This window comes from Trachypithecus francoisi, unplaced genomic scaffold (genome assembly GCF_009764315.1).
Source record: "Trachypithecus francoisi isolate TF-2019V2 unplaced genomic scaffold, Tfra_2.0 Lachesis_group13, whole genome shotgun sequence".
NCBI classification, from domain to species: Eukaryota; Metazoa; Chordata; class Mammalia; order Primates; family Cercopithecidae; genus Trachypithecus; species Trachypithecus francoisi.
This window is the reverse complement of record NW_022681458.1, coordinates 4,064,383-4,086,536: the sequence shown is the minus strand read 5'-3', so window position 1 is coordinate 4,086,536 and position 22,154 is coordinate 4,064,383. Positions and strand designations below refer to the sequence as shown.

At 49.4% G+C, this 22,154-nt stretch overlaps 1 protein-coding gene across 2 annotated transcripts in view; it reads left to right on the top strand.

Annotated features, from left to right (window-relative positions):
• The window catches only part of RAMP1 (receptor activity modifying protein 1), a 55,637-nt gene extending 53,353 nt beyond the window's left edge, over positions 1-2,284 (top strand). For both annotated transcript variants that reach the window (XM_033229703.1, XM_033229704.1), the window contains exon 3: positions 1,718-2,284. In XM_033229703.1, coding sequence (XP_033085594.1) covers positions 1,718-1,973 — 256 coding nt within the window. In that variant the 3' untranslated portion in view covers positions 1,974-2,284. The remainder of the gene's footprint in view (positions 1-1,717) is intronic.
• The last annotated feature ends 19,870 nt before the right edge of the window (positions 2,285-22,154 follow it).

Here is a 22,154-nt window from a genome sequence, read left to right as displayed (position 1 = left end):
ACAGATTCACACACAGAATAATACAGTTACACCCACACACAGGTACACAGAATAACACAGTCACACCACTCACATATAATAACAGTTACACACACACGGACACACACACAGGATAACACAGTTACAAACCCACAGAAAAGTTACACTCACAGGGATACACACACACAGAGTAACACAGTCACACACAGAGAATAGCACAGTAACAGTCACACAGAATAACTGTTACACAGTCACACACAGAATAACACAATCACACACAGAGAATAACACAGTCACAGTCACACAGAATAACACAGTGTTACACAGTCACATATAGAATGTCTCACACACACACACACACACACAGAATAACAGTCACAGAGAATAACAGTCACACCCACAGTCACACACAGGATAACACAGTTACATATACATATAGTCACACACACAGTAACATAGAATTACAGTCACTCAGAGAATAACAGTTACACACAGTCACACAGAACACAGTCACACAGTTACACACAGAATAATAGTCACACAGAATAGCACAGCTATTCACATACAGTCACACACAGGGAATAACAGTCACAGAATAACAGTAACACACAGTCACACACAGAAAATAGTCACACAGAGTCACAGAAAACAGTCACACACAATGTCACACAGTCACAAAGAGAAAAACAGTCACACACAGTCACACACAGAATAACGCAGTTACACACAATCACAGAGGATAACAGTCACATACAGATAATAACAGTTACACAGTCACATAGTCACAGAGAATAACAGTAACACAGTCACACAGAAAATAGTCACACACACACAGTCACATATAGAATATAACAGTCACACAGAGACAATGTCACACAGAGTCACAAAGAGAATAACAGTCACAGTCACACACAGAATAATACAGTTACACAGAGAATAAGTCACACAGTCACACACACAGAATAACACAGTCACCCACACACAGAATAACAGTCACACAGTCACACACAGAATAGTCACACACACAGTCACACAGAAAATAGTCACACAGAATAGTCACACAGAATAACACTGTCACACAGTGAATAACAGTCACAGTCACACAGAATAACACTGTCACAGTGAATAACAGTCACACACAGTCACACAGAGAATAATAGTCATACAGTGAATAACACACAGTCACACAGAGAATAACACTCATGCAGTGAATAACAGTCACATACACAGTCACACAGAATAACACTGTCATACAGTGAATAACAGTCACACAGTCGCACACAGAGAATAACAGTTACACATAGTCACACACAGTCAACACAAAGAATAACGGTTATAGTCACATACAGAATAACAGTCACACACAGATGCGACACCAGCCTGTGACCTTGCCTGGGGTGGCAGAAGGAGCTGGTGGCAGAGAAGCCGGTGGCAGAGGTGCAGGCCTCATTGGCCACCCAGCCTGGGTCGTCCTTCTGGTGCAGACAGAGCTGTGAGAGGCCACACAGCCACGCCAGGGCTTCCTGCACCACGGCCCGCCATGCAGGTTGCCTGGGAGTCCCCCTGGAGCCGTTGGGACCCTGCCCTCCTGGATCCAGGGCCACTGCCTTGGTACCGGGGCTTTTCCAAACCAAGCTCCAGGGCCGCGTGAGGGGCCACGGTGCAGCATCCCTGGCTGGGGTCCCGCGTTGGTTCCCCTGCCTGCCCAGGGTCTCACCACCTCCTCTTCCATCCACAGGAGCTACAGGGAGCTGGCCGACTGCACCTGGCACATGGCGGAGAAGCTAGGCTGCTTCTGGCCCAACGCAGAGGTGGACAGGTTCTTCCTGGCAGTGCACAGGCACTACTTCAGGGCCTGCCCCATCTCAGGCAGGGCCGTGCGGGACCCGCCTGGCAGCGTCCTCTACCCCTTCATCGTGGTCCCCATCACGGTGACCCTGCTGGTGACGGCACTGGTGGTCTGGCAGAGCAAGCACACAGAGGGCATCGTGTAGGCAGGGCCCAGGCTGCAGGGTGAGGCCAGGCAGGCCTGGGCGGGGGCAGCTTCTGGATCCTTGGGACAGAGCAGGCCCACAATACCCCCCCTTCTTCCAACCAAGAAGAGCTCACAGGAGTCCAAAGTAGTCAAGGCTCTGGCATTAACCTGGAAATCCCCACTGGCTGGAGGCCACCTCCACCCTAGGGAGGGGGCAGGGATGTGACCCCAACTTACCTCTGGAAAGGGTCCCAACCCAGGCTGCTTACCCCATAGCCACATTTGTGGATGAGTGGTTTGTGATTAAAAGGATGTTCTTGAACTTGAAAAGAGTCATTACCTCTGAGTACCCATCATTGGGAGAAGGGTGGAAACCCAGGCCCTGTGGACTCTTTCCTCTGACAGGAGGAATCAGGGGCCTTTGCTCTGGGGTGATATTGGAGGCAGTACTGAGTGCACTGAGGTGCTCCTGGGGATTCTGGGGCCCTTGCTGCCCCCGGAGACACAGAATAACACAGTCACACCCACACACACGGAGTAAGTCACACCCGCACAGTCACACACACAGAATAACACAGTCACACCCATACACACAGTCACACACACAGAATAACAGTCACACCCACACACACAGTCACACCCACACACAGTCACACACACAGAGTAACACAGTCACACCCACACACACAGACACACACAGTAACAGTCACACCTGCACACAGTCACACAGAATAACACAGTCACACTCACACTGTCACACACAGTAACACAGTCACACCCATGCAGTCACACACACAGAATTACACAGTCACACCTGCACACACAGTCACACACACAGAATAACACAGTCACACCCACACACACAGTCACACACACAGAATAACAGTCACACCTGCACACAGTCACACACAGAATAACACAGTCACACCCACACAGTCACACAGAGTAACACAGTCACATCTGCACACACAGTCACACACAGAATAACAGTCACACCCACACACAGTCACAGTCACACACAGTCACACACAGAGTAACAGTCACACCCACACAGTCACACAGAATAACACAGTCACACCCACACAGTCACACACACAGAATAACACAGTCACACTCATACACACAGTCACACACACAGAATAACAGTCACACCCACACAGTCACACACACAGAGTAACACAGTCACACCCACACAGACACACACAGTAACACAGTCACACCTGCACACAGTCACACAGAATAACACAGTCACACTCACACACACTGTCACACACAGTAACAGTCACACCCATGCAGTCACACACACAGAATAACACACTCACACCTGCACACACAGTCACACACAGAATAACACAGTCACACCCACATACACAGCCGCACACACAGAATAACAGTCACACCTGCACACAGTCACACACAGAATAACACAGTCACACCCACACAGTCACACAGAGTAACACAGTCACATCTGCACACACAGTCACACACACACAATAACAGTCACACCTGCACACAGTCACACACAGAATAACAGTCACACCCACACAGTCACACAGAGTAACACAGTCACATCTGCACACACAGTCACACACACAGAATAACAGTCACACCCACACACACAGTCACACACAGGGTAACAGTCACACCCACACAGTCACACACACAGAATAACACAGTCACACCCACACACACAGTCACACAGAATAACATAGTCACACCTGCACACACAGTCACACACACAGAGTAACACAGTCACACCCACACAGTCACACAGAATAACACAGTCACACCCATGCACAGTCACACACAGAATAACAGTCACACCTGCACACAGTCACACAGAATAACACAGTCACACCCACACACAGTCACACACACAGAATAACACAGTCACACCTGCACACACAGTCACACCTGCACACACCAGGGCTGGATACACTGAGATCACAGACCAGGAAGGGCTGGGCCCCTCCCCACAGATACCTGGGGCCTCGGATGCAGGCTCTTCCTGTCTGTCCCCGAGGCATCACCGGGCTTGGCCTTCTGTCCCTCACCTCCCTGCACCCCATCCACACTTCTGCCCATGTCCCCACCTGTAGCTGGGCTTCCAGAAGGTTCTGGCTCCCCAAAGGAGCCCCTCCATGGTCCCTCCTGGGTGTCCTCTGAGTTCAGACCCCTCCTCTCGGACCCCTGCAGCCCCCAGGACCTGTCCCTTCTCCAGTGACTGAGAAGAGTGTCCACTCCCCCATCACCTTCGACTTGGCCTCTCCCTCTGCCCCACATGACAGCCCCATCCAAACACGCAGCCAGTGCCGTGGCCTTGTAGTTTCAGCTTCAGCACACCACAGCCACGTGGGGCCACCCACCGCCCAGCCTGGGCTGAGGCCATCAGACGCCAGGCAGCTCATCACAGCAGCCTCCCCACACAGAGCCCCTGAGCCTCCTCCTGGGTGTTGCAGTCCCCACCCCACTCCCACAAGGTGCACCCAAACCTCCCCACCCAACCAGTCCCAAGAGGCATCCCCAGCCTAAGAGACCAGAAGGAGCCCCGAGTGGCTTCTCGGCTTCTCCAGCAGAACCATGGCTGTGGTGTGGGCCCGTTTTCCCCAGAGGAGCAGGTGTGGCTGTGCCTTCCACTGGGTCAGGAGAGGAACCCAGGGTTGCTGACAGTGGGCGGTGGCCTCAGGGGCTGATCCTCGTCTCTGCTGTTGGGAACCTCCGGGACTCCACTGTCCATGACCCAGTCTCAGCCTTGGGCCCTCAGTGAGGGTCTGGTCAGTCTACTGCGCCAGGCCCCAGCTTCCTCCGCTTCTAGGATGTGACCATCTGTGAGTAGAGAAGCCGAGGGTGCCCTAGGGCCAGTGGTTTGGGGCCACAAGGAAAGAATAAGTATGACAAGAACAGCAGTAGAGTTTGCGTGAGCCGGGCACTGCACTGTGAACTTGTATTTATGAAACTCTCAGAGAAGCCCCTTGAGGGAGGGCCTGTCCTTGTCCCCATTTCACAGAAGAGGAAAACAGAGTTCAAGTCACTTGCCCGAGTTCCCTCAGAAATCTGTCCAATAAGATTCCTTGAGATACTTCAATACACAGGACAGATGAAGGCAAAGAGGGGCCGGGATGCGCCTCCCCCTTCTCTCCTCTGTTCCCCCCTCAGCTTCTCCCCCACCTGCCCCCTGGGCCACAGTGGGGCCCTGCCTCGCCCCTGTGTTCACAAGCTGGCCTTTCCTGAGAGGCCTCAGTGAGGGCGAGGAGACAGGAGGTGGGAGCTTCTCACACAATTTTGACCTGCGGTACTGACAGCATCTCTCAGACAAACTGCAGCTGGACCAACCTGGTTGGGGGTGCTGTGCTGGGACCTGAGTCAGGGACCACCAGAGGAGGTTGCCCTTGAGCCGCCCTGGAGCCTGGGGCCATGGCTGCGTCCGTCGGCTAGGCAGGCCTGGGAGCTTCGGGTGGAGTCCTCCCACATGGGACTGGGGAAAAGAGGGATTCATTGAAAATTACCACCAAAACAGCACCTACGGGGATGGCCCACAGGTCCGTTCCAGAACATGATCAGTGAAGCCAGGCTGGGGCTGTCCTCTTACCAGTAAGCATTTGTCACCTTAGTTGACCATGCTTTTTAAAACACTGTCCAGTCCACAACATTCGCTCTGCCATCTCCACTTCCAGAAATCTCACCCCTCCCTGGGATCCAGACACCCCTGAGCCCTCAGCCAGCTCTTCCTCCACCTGCCTCCTTTCCTAAGGCCCCAGTCGTAACCCACCTGTACTCTTATGTCACAAACTGGTTATGAGAGCTGGAAGAAAATGGGACAATTGTCTCGGCTCATCCCCCACTTCTCCCCCAGAAAGCCAGGGAGCCCTGAGGACCCTAGTGGCTAGCCCAAGGTCACACTGCCAGTGGCAGAGCCCCAGACCCTGGCTCCAGCAGCCCCGCAGCCCCTGGGTCCCCAGGTGGGGGTGCAGAGCCCACTGCTTCACCCAGGGCTGAGCTGCACACGCAGAATCCTTCCAGAATCCATTTTAAGGCTGTGGCATCTTCAAGGACAAGGACCTTCACCTTGCCATGTGCTTTGCCAGCCGTGTGTGTGCATGCGTGCGTGTGCGCGCATGTGTGTGTACGTGTGTGTGCGTGTGCATGTGTGTATGTGTGAATGTGTGCGTGTGTGTGCATGTGTGTGCACGTACGTGTGTGTGTACGTGTGTGTGTACGTGTGTGTGTACGTGTGTGTGCGTGTGCATGTGTGTATGTGTGAATGTGTGCGTGTGTGCGCATGTGTGTGCACGTACGTGTGTGTACGTGTGTGTGTACGTGTGTGCGCATGTGCATGTGTGTATGTGTGAATGTGTGCGTGTGTGCGCATGTGTGTGCACGTACGTGTGTGTGTGCTTGCGTGTGTATGTGTGAATGTGTGCGTGCATGTGCATGTGCGTGCGTGTGTGTGTGTGTGTAGAAACAGTAAATGTCAAGTGGCACTATCCCCTCCAAAGTTCTATTGTTTTATTCAGTGGTCACGACATGGGGTTTTCGTTGGTTCCAGGCCTGCTGTTTGCTGCTGGTTGTGGTTGTGGAGGGGTGTGTTATACTTTGTGGACATGAATCTCCTGCCACACATCTTTCTAGGTGGCCACTCACAGCTGTGCTACCACCTGCCTCAGATTAATAAGATTTGTTTTGATTAAGGAAAGTAACCTTTCCCAGGACACCAGGACACTGGCTGCTTTTCACATCACAGCACTGACAGACGCTCATGACCACTGCCCCATTATAGGGAAACAGACCAAGGGAAACGAGACACTGAATTTCAGAGGCTGGTTTTATGTAGAAGAAGGTGTTCCCAGAGCACTCTGATCAAAAAGGTCTGATCCAAAAGATTTCACCCAACTTCGTAAACTTCAGAGCATCAGCTGTTCTGGAAGAAGGACAGTATGCCTATTCTACCACTTGGAAAAGATGACAATAGACATCAGAAATCAATGTGACAGGCCGGGCATGGTGGCTCATGCCTGTAATCCCAGCACTTTGGGAGGCCAAGGTGGGCGGGCAGATCACTTGAGGTCAGGAGTTCGAGACCAGCCTGGCCAACATGGTGAAACCCCGTCTCTACTAAAACTACAAAAAATTAGCCAGGCATGGTGGCACACATCTGTAACCCCAGCTACTCAGGAGGCTGAGGCAGGAGAATCACTTGAACCCAGGAGGCGGAGGTTGCAGTGAGCTGAGATGGCGCCATTGCACTCTAGGCTGAGCAAGAGAGTAAGACTCGAAAAGAAAAAAGAAAAAGAAAAAAGAAAAGCAAAGAAAAGGGAGGGGAGGGGAAATGCGACAGAAAAGACTGCGCTGAGCCCAGGTCTTCCTTACTGTCCCGCCTGCACACACTCCCAACGCACGGGAACAGTAACGGCTTTCGGCTTTCCTTGTCAGGTCACGATGGGCAGCGGGTGAGGTCCACAGGCAAGGCCTGTCGTGGCTGGGATGGGCAAACTCTGCCCTTACCAGGGTACCCTGTCTGGTCAGGTTCCTGGTCAAGTCACGAGGCTGGGAACCAAGAACTGAATGCCAGCACATAAGGTGGTAAAGGAGAGGTGGACCGGGCCTGGAAGCACTGTCCCTTCTCCATCCTTCTCTGATGGGCCCAGGACGGGAGGCAGTGTTGACACAGGGAGGGCTGGGGTCTCTGCTAAGCTGATTGGGAAACCAATGGCGGGGTGGGGGGGGTGTGATTTTTGATTTGGGGTTTTTTGTTGTTGTTCTTTTTTTTAATTAATTAATTTTTTTTTTTTTTTTTTTTTTTGAGAAAGAGTCTTACTCTGTCGCCCAGGCTGGAGTGCAGTGGTGTGATCTCGGCTCACTGCAACCTCCACCTACCGGGTTCAAGCGATTCTCCTGCCTCAGCCTCCTGAGAAGCTGGAATTACAGGCATGTGCCACCACACCCAGCTAATTTTTGTATTTTTAGTAGAGACGGAGTTTTGCCATGTTCTCCAGGCTGGTCTCAAACTCTCGAGCTCAGGCGATCCGCCCGCCTTGACCTCCCAAAGTGCTGGGATTACAGGTGTGAGCCCCCGCACCTGGACTCCAAAGGCAATTCTAATTAAAAAAATAAGATTGAGTGGCTTGTCGTGTCCTGAGCTGGAGAAACAAACATTCCCTTATCCAGAGCTTGTCATAAAAATCCATGTCATAGAATGTCATAGAAATCCATAGAAAAAAATGAATTGGGAGTCAAAAAATCCTTAAAAGGCAAGGGAAAGATATGGAATTGAGCATGGGAAATGGAACTGCCCAACTACGTCACTGCTGCCAAAGTTGCTTGTCTTAATGAGCTCCCAGAAATAAAATTGCTCTGGGGACGGGGTTTCTTGTAAACCAAGAAGCAACTCTGGATTGGAAAAATCTTCAAAGAAAGGACCTCCCTGTTGGATTTGCCACGAAGGAGGCCACAGACAGCCTGGGAACGTAGGGGCGGAGGCAGCACCCGAATGCACAATGAGTCTGAGCCTGGGAACAGGCCATTCCTGCCGGAGAGAAAGCCCTGAGGCCTCTGGAGGTGCGCTCTGCCTCTTGTTCATCAGAAATGAAAACTGGGCTGGGCATGGTGATTCACGCCAGTAATCCCAGCACTTTGGGAGGCTGGGGGTGTTGGGGGGGATTATTTGAGGTCAGGAGTTCCAGACCAGCCTAACTTGGTGAAATCTCCAATCTCTACTAAAAATCCAAAAAAATTAGCTGGGCATGGTGGCAGGCGCCTGTAATCCCAGCCACACTGGAGGCTGAGGTAGGAGAATCACTTGAATCCGGGAGGCGGGGGTTGCTTTGAGCTGAGATCACACCACTGCACTCCAGCCTGGGAGACAGAGTGAGACTCCATCTCATAGATATAGATAGATAGATAGATAGATAGATAGATAGATAGATAGATAGATAATAGACAGGTGATAGATAATAGATAGATAATAGATAATAGATAGATAGATAATAGGTGATAGATAGGTGGATAATAGATAGATAGCTAGATAGATAATAGAGCGATAGGTGATAGATAATAGATAGATAGATGATAGATACATAGATAGATAGGTGATAGATATAGATAGATAATAGATAATAGATAGATAGATAGATAGATAATAGGTGATAGATAGGTGGATAATAGATAGATAGCTAGATAGATAATAGATAGATAGCTAGATAGATAATAGATAATAGATAGATAGATGATAGATACATAGATAGATAGGTGATAGATAATAGATAGATGATAGATAAATAATAGGTGATAGATAGATAGATAGGTGATAGTGATAGATAATAGATAGATAGATAGATAGTACCATCTTTCTGGAGGCCAAGTTGGAAATATGTACCAAAAGTCTTGAAATGCTTATTCCCAGTAATTTCCCTTCTAAGAATGTATCCCAAGGACATAATTAAAGATATGCAAAAGGACTTGCAGGGACAGATCTTCACCTGGAGTTATGTATAAGAGCAAAGGGTGGAAACACCCTCAATGCCCAACACTGGAGGACTGTCAATCAGATGAAAACCCAGATGACAGGGAAAAACTGTTCAGTCAGATTAAAACCCAGATGACAGGGAAAAACTGTTCAGTCAGATCAAACCCAGATGACAGGGAAAAACTGTTCAGTCAGATCAAACCCAGATGACAGGGAAAAACTGTTCAGTCAGATCAAACCCAGATGACAGGGAAAAACTGTTCCATCCAATCCAGATGACAGGGAAAATAGGTTCTTTTTTTTTTCTTTAGAGTCTCGCTCCATCACCCAGGCTGGAACGCAGTGGCATGATCTTGGTTCACTCACTGTCACCTCCACCTCCCGGATTCAAACGATTTTCCTGTCTCAGTCTCCCAAGTAGCTGGAATTACAGGTGTGCACCAGCACGCCTCGCTGTATTGTTGTATTTTTAGTAGAGACAGGGTTTCCCCATGTTGGCCAGGCTGGTCTGGAACTCCTGACCTCAAGTGATTCACCCACCTTGGCCTCCCAAAGTTCTGGGATTACAGGCGTGAGCCATCCACCATGCCTGGCCGGAAAAAACAAGTTCTTAAATTAAGTACATGGGAATTTTTTTTCATAGTGTAAAGGGAAAAGGGAAAGTGTAATAGTCCCATAGTGTAATTCCCATAGTGTAATTGGGAAAGGCAGATTATGAAAAAGGAGAGGGAACTGATCTCAGTTTTGGTGTGTGTGTGAACACCTTTCCCAGGCCATATCCAAGTAGGGGAAGAGCACATCATACAAGTAGCAGAAATGTTAACAACAGGCTATGGTCTGGATCTAGGTGCCACATCCCAATTACTGGGCTGTCACTCCCTGGCATTAGATCAGACTTAGCAGGTTCTGAGCCTTTTTTTTTTTTTTTTTTTTTTTTTGAGACAGAGTCTCGCTCTGTGGCCCGGGCTGGAGTGCAGTGGCCGGATCTCAGCTCACTGCAAGCTCCGCCTCCCGGGTTCACGCCATTCTCATGCCTCAGCCTCCCAAGTAGCTGGGACTACAGGCGCCCGCCACCTCGCCCGGCTAGTTTTTTGTATTTTTTAGTAGAGACGGGGTTTCACCGTGTTAGCCAGGATGGTCTCGATCTCCTGACCTCGTGATCCACCCACCTCGGCCTCCCAAAGTGCTAGGATTACAGGCTTGAGCCACCGCGCCCGGCCTTTTTTTTTTTTTTTTTTTAAGACGGAGTCTCGCTCTGTCTCCCAGGCTGGAGTGCAGTGGCACAATCTCGGCTCACTGCAACCTCCGCCTCCCTGGTTCAAGCAATTCTCCTGCCTCAGCCTCCCAAGTAGCTGGGATTACAGGCACCTGCTACCATACCTGGCTAATTTTTACATTTTTAGTGGAGACAGGGTTTCACCATGTTGGCCAGGCTGGTCTTGAACTCCTGACCTCAAGTAATCCACCCACCTCAACCTCCCAAAGTGCTGGGATTACAGATGTGAGCCACGATGCTCAGCAGGTTCTGGGTCTTGACTGGACCCCTTTTTAGCTGTGTGACTTTGAGCAACCTCTTCATCTTTTGATAATTTTATGTGCATGGAAAAGATGCCTTAGCATTGGTCATATGCCCTATTCCAAGGATGGTGTTTGAGCTCCAAGGAGCAGGCCACCTGCTGGAGGACCGTATTTTGCAGGGACAGGGATGAGGATGGGATGCAAGAAGAGAGCACATGTAGGCTGAGAGCCTTGAGAATGGGAGGGGAAAGAAGTTTCAAGACATTTTTCTCTAGATTGTGAACAAAATTGCCCTTTGGTTCCCCCAGAACAAATTTAAGAAGGACCTAAACTGCTTTTCAAGGCTGTTTTAGGAGGTGAACTTGGATCTGACTGTTTTTTCTTCCTGGGCCTGTGCTGAGGTGGGCCATGGGTGCCCATCTTTATTTGGGTTACAAAAATATGAAGGGGGTACAGAGGAACAGCAGAAAGAGGGCAGCCCTCCAAAGCATCCCTCTCTGCCCCACACTAGCCACAATCCTTGGGCCTGGGAACAGCACTCATGCCCCCACGCGAATCCCTTCCCCACAGGCACCCTGGCAGGAGGCTGGGGAAGTTTGCTCCCTGTTTTCTGGGGGCAGGGCAGGAGGCAGACGGGGTGACTGGAGGTGCATGTCCATGACAGGTGGCAGCTGCTTTCCATCCCCAGTGCAGCCTGCCATGACAGCACCTACATCCCAGCCCTGCCCCTGACACCTTCTTACAAGAAGCAGTGCCACCTTTAAAACGTTTCCGATGGTCAGGCCGGGTGCAATGGCTCCCACCTGTAATCCCTGTACTTTGGGAGGCTGAGGAGGGCAGATTGCTTGAGCTCAGGAGTTCGAGACCAGCCTGGGCAACATGACAAAACCCCGTCTCTACCAAAAATACAAAAACTTAGCCAGGTGTGGTGGCACACACCTGTGTTCCCAGCTACTCTGGAGGCTGAGGTGGGAGGATCACTTAAGCCCAGAGGTGGAGGCTGCAGTGAGCTGAGATCGTGCCACCGCACTTCAGCCTGGGTGACAGAGCAAGACCCCATCTCGAAAGAAAAAAGTTTCAGATGGTCATAGGTGTGAAAGTATATAATGTAAATAAAATGTTTTTAAAAAATAATTTTTTCACAAGTTGTAGCATAGAAGTGATGGCACCAGGCTGCCTGAGTTCAAACAAAATGCCAGCTGTGCCCATTGAAAATGGTGAGGCAGGCCGGGTGCAGTGGCTCACACCTGTCATCCCAGCACTTTGGGAGGCTAAGACTGAGGCTGGAGGATCACTTGAGCCCAGGAGTTTGAGACCAGCCTAGGCAACATAGTGAGACCCCATCTCTCCAAAAAAAAATTTAAAAATTAGCTGGGTGTGGTGGCATGTGCCTGAAGTCCCAGCTACTCAGGAGGTGGCGGGGGAGGATCGCTTGAGCCGGGGAGGCAGTAAAGCCATGATCACACCACTGCACTCCAGCCTGGGTGACAGAATGAGACAGACGGAAGGAAGGAAGGAAGGAAAGAAGGAAGGAAGGAAGGAAGGGAGGGAGGGAGGGAGGGAGGGAGGGAGGGAGGGAGGGAGGGAGGAGGGAAGGAAGGGCAAGGCAAGCTCCTCAACCCTCTGGGCTTCAGTGTCATTGTCTGCAGAGGGCTGGCCGTGGACACTTCAAGGACTCACAGTGAAGACAGCCCTTGGCCATGTGCCGGGCACATCACAAACGCTGCTAACCAGGGCCATAGTGATTCACTTTCACAGAAGGGCTGGGGGCTGTGGCTGCAGGTGTGCGTGAACATACGTGGGCAAAGGCTCCTGTTTCTCAGTGTTCCCAGCCCTTCTGCACAGAAGGTGCGGGTGAGTCAAAGAGAGAATAATCGGTGATCACAATGATAGGAAATGATCAAGTTCGGGGATTCTGTCCCTCCTAGGGCTCGGCTGAGGATAAAGCAGTGCAGTCAGGGTCTGCTCAAGCTGCTGCTGTAAGACTGGGGACTTAAACGACAGAAGTGCGTTTCTTGCAGCTGTGGAGGCTGGAAGCCTGAGATCAAGGGGTCGGCAGGGTTGGTTTCTTCTGATGCCTCTCTCCTTGGCTTGTCTCTTCCTCCCTGCCTCACGTGGTCGTCCTTCTGTGCCTGCATCCTAATCTCTCTCTTTTACTTTTCTTTTGAGATGGGGTCTCACCCGGTCACCTAGGCTGGAGTGCAGTGGTGCAACCTTTGCTTGCTGCAGCCCCCACCTCCCGGGTTCAAGTAATTCTCCCACCTCAGCCTCCCAAGTAGCTGGAATTACAGCCGTGTGCCACCATGCCTGGCTAATTTTTGTATTTTTAGTAGAGATGGGGTTTCACCATGTTGGCCAGGCTGGTCTTGCACTCTTGACCACAGGTGATCCACCCATCTTGGCCTCCCAAAGTGCTGGGATTGCAGGTGTGAGCCATCACAACTGGCCCTAATCTTCTCTCCTTATAAGGGCACAGTCACATTGGGTTAGGGCCCACCCAGTGACCTCATTTAACCTTAGTCACCTCTGTAAAGACCCTGGGTCCAAACCCAGTCACATTCTGAGGTACTGCAGATTAGGACTTCAAGATGTGAAGTCACATTCTGAGGCAGGTACACAACTTAGCCCAGGACAAGAGCCACCTCCCCAACCATAAAAGTGTCACCCATGGCAGTGGGGTTTTCTACCTGACCCAACACAGCCAATGTCAGGTGGAATGGAATTAAAGTGTTGTAATTCACGTGAAAAGGCCTGGAAAACAGCACTGCAGTAAGGCATTGGCTACAGAAACATCACAAGATTGAATAAAGACCTGTTTTGCATCAATGCACATCATAGCACATTCTCATTGTGGGAAAATGTGGTTTAATGAGGGAGCCACGGAGAGGAGCAGAAAGACCTCAGGGAGAGTCCAAAGAGGATTCCCAAGCAGGTGCATTCACGGGCACTGGTGAAAGGCAGCAGGGGCTTGCCATCCCACTTCTGAAAAATGGGCAACTCTTCTCTTCACTGATGCCCATGTTCCCCATGGGGGATGGCGGTGTGGGGGGGGAGAGGGCAGGACCGACAAATCAACCTGCAGCAGGAGGTGGGGAAAGAGGGCAGGACTGCTGCCAAACCAGCCTGCAGCGGGAGGTGGGGGAGGAGGGCAGGAGTGCAGCCTGGGCCTGCTTCCTAAGGCTAAGAGATGCCACCCCTGCAATCCCAGCACTTGGGAGGTCAAGGTGGGAGGATCGCTTGAGGCCAGGAGTTTGAGATCAGCCTGGGCAACACAGTGAGATCCTGTCCCTACTAAAAAATTTTTTTAAATTGAGAGAGACGGATGTCTGCCGGCCAGCCTCACACAGCAGGCCAGCCCGGGAGAAAGCAGTGGAGGAACAGAAAGGCACTGAGCCCCTCTGAAGGGGCCTGTCCCTGATCTCTGCTCTCCTAGTCTTCATCAGCCTGGAGGTTATGTCCATTTTGCAGTTAAGGAGATTGAGGCACAGGCAGGTGACAACACATGCCCAGTGTCCCTGAGCGAGCGCGGGTACTAGCGCCAGGATTGGAAGCCAGCTGTCTGACTCCAGGGCCCCCAGTTCACTAACGAGTCTGTGCTGCCCTCCTTGGCACAGGAGAGAGCAGAACCATCAGGAACTGGGATTTGAGGAGGGGAGGACAAGGGGGGCCGTGTGCCTCCAGCCATGTGTACACTTGGGTGGCTCACAACTGAGTGTTTGCAACCCCGGGTACCATAAACCTAGTGGGCCACCCTCTGCGTGACTCATGCCACCTCCTGCCCAAGCTCTCCCGGGGCCACCCCTGCCCTAGAGGAGTGCCCAACACAGCAGCTGTCACAGCTGATCTCCTGGGAAACCCTCCTGACGGAGCCCAGCCCAGGGAACCCCACGGGATGCTCTGGTTCTCCTCAGCACTCTCTCTGGCCCATCAGCTTCAAGGACAGCTCTAAGTCTTACCCGGGAGAAGAAACTGGGGCACCTCCTGTTTCCTCCGCTCTGCCTCTCACCAGGGTGTGTGGAAAGGAGAGCTGTGTCTGCAAGTCCTGCACCTGTTTCGTAAGCCTCACCTGAGCTTCCTGGGGATGGAGTCCCGTCCTGGCCCCCTGTTCCCCCAGGAAGGCTGGCAAGCTCAGCCCCACAGCCAGGACAAGTTGTGGGAAAACGCGGGTACCATAAGGCCACCCAGCCCAGGGAGGAATCTGTGTGTCTCCAGGCACAGCTCAGTCGCCAGCCCACCACAAGCTGGCCCCACGGGCAGCCCCACTGCCCCTGCTGTCACGCTCCTGTGGCCCTACAGCCCACCCAAGGCTGCCAGGGGACCCTCCTTTCCTCCCAGTCCCCCGATTTTTAATTAAAAAGCAAATGATTTCCCAAACTGGTACCAATAAGTGGTAAATTCCTGTTGACGGGTTTGGAGGAGACTTTCCTAGTTCATAGATTCCACGGTTTTAAAAAGATCACTGCTGTCTAGTTTTCCAGTCCCGGCCCCGTGGAAGGTCACACGCAGCTGAAAATAATTTTCTGGATCAGGAAACAGGCCAGACTGACGCGTGCCCAGGCAGTTCCCTTGCTGGCCTTGGAAGACATCTGGCAGACACCTGGCTGCGGAGGTTCGACTTAGAGTCCAGCTGGGGCTCAACTCAGCTAGCTGGAGGGCAGGGGACTCTGGAAAGAAAACGGGCGCAGCTTGCCCTGTGGGCCCGGGGTTGTGCAACGCGTGGACACAGGACCGCACGGCCCGCAGGACGCCGGACGCCCGCTAGGGGCGCGCGCGAGCCAGGGACTCCACGAGGGCCCTGTGGGGAGCGAGCCCGGCAGCCAGGCCCAGGACGCCCTGAGTTCTCCTGCTCTTACTCCTCTCCCTTTGTTTCTTTCTATCTTTTGTTTTTCTTTTCTTTTTCTAAATTTTCTTTTCTTTTCCTTTTCTCTCCTCTCCTTTTTTTCTCTTTCCTTTCTTTTTTCTTTTTTTTTTTTTTGAACAAAAAGCATAGTCACATGTACAGCCTAGAACAGCCAAAGAACATCTAATACCTAGCACGTAAAAAAAACGATTCATTGGCGTCATTAATTGTAAATAAATGTGACATACACGTCATCAGCCAATCCTCTATTGTTAGACATGAAGCTTGTTACCAATTTCCCCCTAGGTCTTGTCACCTTCTTTTATTATGGAAGTGCATTGTAGAAAATATAGGTAAACAAGGCCGGGCGCAGTGGCTCACACCTGTCATCCCAGCACTTTGGGAGGCCAAGGCAGGCAGATCACGAGGTCAGGAGATAGAGACCAGACTGGCCAACATGATGAAACCCCGTATCTACTAAAAATACAAAAATTACATGGGCATGGTGGCATGCGCCATGTAGCCTGTAATCCCAGCTACTCGGGAGGCTGAGGCAGGAGAATCGCTTGAACCTGGAAGCCGAGGTTGCAGTGAACCGAGATCATGCCACTGCATTCCAGTGCAGACAGAGCAAAACTCAGTCTCAGAAAAATAATAATAATAAAGAAGGAATAAAGAATAAAAAGAAAATACAGGTAAACAAACCAAACAGCCTTCATTCCAACCATACATTTTGGCATTAATTTATACTTAAGTACATAGATGATAGATAGATGCTTGTATTTAAAAAAAAAAGAAAAAGAGGCCGGGCGCGGTGGCTCAAGCCTGTAATCCCAGCACTTTGGGAGGCCGAGATGGGCGGATCACAAGGTCAGGAGATCGAGACCATCTTGGCTAACACGGTGAAACCCCGTCTCTACTAAAAAATACAAAAATCTAGCCGGGCGAGGTGGCGGGCGCCTGTAGTCCCAGCTACTGGGGAGGCTGAGGCAGGAGAATGGCGTGAACCCAGGAGGCGGAGCTTGCAGTGAGCTGAGATCCGGCCACTGCATTCCAGCCTGGGCGACAGAACGAGACTCTGTCTCAAAAAAAAAAAAAAAAGAAAAAAGAAAAAGAAAAAGAGGACTTACTGGGCGCAGTGGCTACATGGTGAAACCCTGTCTCTACTAAAAATACAAAAATTAGCCAGGTGTGGTGGTGCGCACCTGTAGTCCCAGCTACTCAGGAGGCTGAGGTGAGAGAATCGCTGGAACCCAGGAGGCAGAATTCACAGTGAGCCAAGATTGTGACACTGCACTGCAGCCTGGGCAATGGAGGGAGACTCTGTCTGAAAAAAAAAAATTAATTAAAATGGCCTCATACTCTTTTGTAAATGGCTTTATCAATTTAAAAATTACCACTTTTTTAGAAAATGACTACACAGTTTTTATAAACTCTGAAGGGCAGGGAGTTCATCTGTTTTGTTTATATTTTTATTTTTTTATTTTTTTTTGAGACAGAGTCTCTATCACCCTGGCTGGAGTGCAGTGGCACTATCTCAGCTCACTGCAACCTCTACCTCCTGGGTTCATACAATTCTCCTGCCTCAGCCTCCCAAGTAGCTGGGATTACAGGCGCCTGCCACCACGCCCAGCTAACTTTTGTATGTTTAGTGGAGACGGGGTTTCACCTTCTTGGCGAGGCTGGTCTCCAACTCCTGACCTCAATTGATCCACCCACCTTGGCCTCCCAAAGTGCTGGGATTACAGGTGTGAGCCACCGTGCCCAGCCTGTTTTGTTTATTGCTATTTATAAATAACGCTCTGATGTGCACTTCTGTAATATGAATGTTTAGAAATAGAATATTTGGGTCAAGGAGATCCCTAGGCTCTGTGTAGCTGTTGCCAGATCCTTCACGCATGTTTGCGTCCTCCCGACACACCAGCATTGATTCAAGCTTCTGCTTACTCACACTTTGGTCAGAACAGGGTATTAACTTTATCAGCTGGATCAGGAAAAGATGCTCTCAACTGCAGTTTTCATTACACACATCAAGGCCAATGTTTGCCCCATGAGTGTGGGCCATAGGAAGTCTTCTTTGGCGAATTACTGCGCAGGCCTGTGGCCCATGTATAAGTTACGATGCTCCTCACAATAGCATTCTGCCCCCACAAGTTCAGGCACAGAAGGCCTCTGTTTTCCTGAGTGTTTTTGCATGTACATTCATAAGCCAGTCTGTAGTTATTTTGCAGGGAAGGAGTCTCTTTGGATCAGGATTTTGTGAGCTATCAGGTTTCTGTGATTTTGTAAAATGAATTGGAAAATGTCCATCTTATTCTATGCCCTGGAATGGTTTACAGAGCATTAGAAATGCAGAGAAGGAAAACAGAAATGCTTGATAAATATATAAGAAGATGATCAGAAAAATGCAAATTGAAAGGAGATACCATTCTTTGTATATATATTGTTAGCAAAATGTGTAAAGAGTGATAAATCCGGCTGGGCGCGGTGGCTCAAGCCTGTAATCCCAGCACTTTGGGAGGCCGAGACGGGCGGATCACGAGGTCAGGAGATCGAGACCATCCTGGCTAATACGGTGAAACCCCGTCTCTACTAAAAAAATACACAAAACTAGCCGGGCGATGAGGCGGGCGCCTGTAGTCCCAGCTACTCGGGAGGCTGAGACAGGAGAATGGCATGAACCCGGGAGGCGGAGCTTGCAGTGAGCTGAGAGCTGGCCACTGCACTCCAGCCTGGGCGGCAGAGCAAGACTCCGTCTCAAAAAAAAAAAAAAGTGACAAATCCAGCCAATAACTCATGCCTATAATCCCAGCACTTTGGGAGGCCAAGACAGGCAGATCACTTGAAGTCAGGAGTTCAAGACCAGCCTGGGCAACATGGCAAAACCCCATCTCTAAAAACAATAGCCGGGCATGGTGGCACTCGCCTATAGTCCCAGCTATGCTGGAGGTCGAAGTGGGAGGATCACCTGAGCCTGGGAGACGGAGGTTGCAGTAAGCTGAGATCCCGCCACTATACTCCAGCCTGAGCAACAGATTGAAGCCCTGTCTCAAAATAAAATTAAATTTAAAAGAGAGTGATAAAATCCTTTATGACAATCATCTTAAGATTCTCACAGAGGCCAGGAGCTGTGGCTCACGCCTGTAATCTCAGCACTTTGGGAGGCCAAGATGGGTGGATCACCTGAGGTCAAGAGTTAGAGAGTACCCTGGCCAATATATGAAACCCCATCTCTACTAAAAATACAAAAAATGAGCTGGGCATGGTGGCACACATCTGTAATCCCAGCTACTTGGGAGGCTGAGGCATGAGAATCACTTGAACCAGGGAGGCAGAGGTTGCAGTGAGCCAAGATCATGCCACTGCACTCCAGCCTGGGCGACAGAACAAGACCCTGTCTCAAAAAAAAAAAAAGAAAAAAAAAATTTATAGAGATGGGATCTTGCTGTGTTGCCCAGGCTGATCTCAAACTCCTGGCCTTAAGCAATCCTTCTGCTTCAGCCTCCCAGAGTGCTGGGACTGTAGGCTGTGACTGGCCATGTGCTTCAGTATTGATGGGAGATTTTCTAATGAGAATATTTTATTTTTATCAAAAGCTTAAATAATAGAATAAAATTATCTAACTCTCGGAACTTGAGAAAACAGGTTCATTAAACTATCTATCTACATGGTGCCTATTTGAAATGGATTTCCTTTTCAATCTCTCCTATAGCTATTGGTATATTCAAGTTTTCTCTTTTTAAGAGATGGGGTCTCACTCTGTCAACCAGGCTGGATGGTGGCAAGATTATACCTCACTGTAACTCTGAACTCCTAGGGTCAAGTGATCCTCCTGCCTGAGCCTCCTGAGTAGCTGGGACTACAGACACACACCACCATGCTTCGCTAATTTTTTTTGTGTGTGTGTGGAGACAGAGTCTCACTATGTTGCCCAGGCTGGCCTCAAACTGTTGACCTCAAGTGATCCTCTTGCTTTGGCCTCCCAAAGTGCTGGCATTGCATGTGTGAGCCACCATGCCTGGCCCTATATGCAGGTTTTCTAAGTTTCCTTGGTCATTTTTGGTACTCTACTCTTTCCCAGGTAATCAACCCATCTTAATATTTTATTGTAAAATATAATATACTGAAACTAACTTAAGAGAGAGGAAAAGCTAAATATCAATTATCACTAAAGAAATAGAAGTAGGGGACTGGGCGTGGTGGCTCACGCCTGTAATCCCAGCACTTTGGGAGGCTGAGGTGGGCAGATCATGAGGTCAAGAGATCGAGACCATCCTGGCCAATATGGTGAAACCCCGTCTCTACTAAAAATACGAAAATTAGCCAGGCGTGGTGGCAGGTGCCTGTAGTCCCAGCTACTCAGGAGGCTGAGGCAGAAGAATTGCTTGAACCTGGGAGGCAGAGGTTGCAGTGAGCCGAGATCATGCCATTGCACTCCAGCGTGGGCAACAAGAGTGAAACTCTATTTCAGAATAAAATAAAATAAAATGTTCCAACTGCCTTTTTTTTTCTTCTTGCAGAAATAGACAAACTGATCCTCAAATTTATATGGTAGTATAAGAGGGCCTGAGTAGCCAAAATAATTGAAAAGGAAGGTGTTGGGGACTCACACCTCCCGATTTCAATACTTACTGCAAAGTTACAGTAATCAAGACAGTGTGGTACAGGCATAAGGATAGGTATATAGATTAATGAAATAGAATGGAGAGTTCATACATCTGTGGTCATTTGATTTTCAACAAGCATGCCAAGACCATTGAATGAAGAAAGAATAGTATTTTCAACAAATGTCACTGGGACGACTGGATATACATGCAAAAGAATGTATATTCTTTTATTTATTTATTTATTTTTTTATTTTGACAGAGTTCCACTCTTGTTGCTCAGGCTGGATTGCAATAGTGTGATCTTGGCTCACTGCAACCTCTGCCTCCCAGGTTCAAGCAATTCTCCTGTCTCAGCCTCCTGAGTAGCTGGGATTACAGGTGCCTGCCACCACTCCTGGCTAATTTTTTTGTATTTTTAGTAGAGAAGGGATTTCACCATGTTGGCCAGGTTGGTCTCAAACTCCTGGACTCAAGTGATCCATACACCTCGGCCTCCCAAAGTGCTGGGATTATAAGCGTGAGCCACCTTGCCTGGTCAAGAATGTATATTCTACCTCACACCATATGTGAAAATTAACTCGAAATGGGTCAAAGGCTTAGATGTAAATTTAAAATTGTTAGAAGGAAACATAGGTGTAAATCTTCGTGACCTTGGGTCAGGCCATGGTTTCTTAAGTATTAAACCACAAGCACAAGCAACAAAAGGAACAAATAGATAAATTGGACTTCATCAAAACTTAAAATCTTTTTGCATCAAATGACCCCATTAAGAGAGTATTTCTGTGTAGCTGCTGAGGGGGAAAGAAAAAGACAGTAAAAAGGCCAGGTGCGGTGGCTCACGCCTGTAATCCCAGCACTTTGGGTGGCCGAGGCGGGCAGATAGCTTGAGCTCATGAGTTTGAGACCAGCCTGGGCAACATGGTGAAACCCCATATCTACAAAAAATACAGAAATTAACCGGGCGTGGTGGTGTGTGCTTGTCGTCTTAGCTACTCGGGAGGCTGAGATGGATCACCTGAGCCCTGGAGGCGGAGGTTGCAGTGAGCCAATATTACTCCACTGCACTCCAGCCTGGGTGAGAGAGTGAGACCCTGTCTCAAAAATATGTATATGTATATATGTATGTGTATATATATACATATATATGCCAGCACTCCTCAAAACTGTCAAGATAATAAAAACGAAAGAAGTCTGAAAAACTGTTGCAGCCAAGAGGAACCCAAGGAAACATGGCAACTGAATGTCATGTGGTATCCTGGATGGGCTCCTGAATATAGAAAGAATATTAGGAAAAAACTAAGGAAGTAGGAATAAAATATAAGCTTTAGTTAACAATAATGCATTTGAATATTGGTTTATTAATAGTAACAAATGTACCCTATTCACATAAAATGTTAGTGGTAGGGTTGACAGTGTGGCATATATGGCAGCTCTCTGTACTCTGTTTGCAACTCTTCTGTAAATCCCAAGCTGTTCTAAAATAAAATCTTATTTTAAAAAGATGAAAACAGTGGCTGTCCCTGTTCCATCAGTTTGGTGAGTCAGTGTCCCTGTAAGTTGTAGAATGAAAATACCCAACACTGAAATTCACACGCAACACAGATGATTGTGGAGGTGGTTCAAAAGACAGTGCTTTGAATATCAAAGGTTCCAGAGAAACACTGGAGAAAACTGATCAAGTACTTTCGCAAAAATAACCCTCTTTCTTGAGAAGGCCAAGCATGCTGGGTAGGAGTTCACGTGGAGCTGTCCAGCCTCCTGGCTGCTGAAACC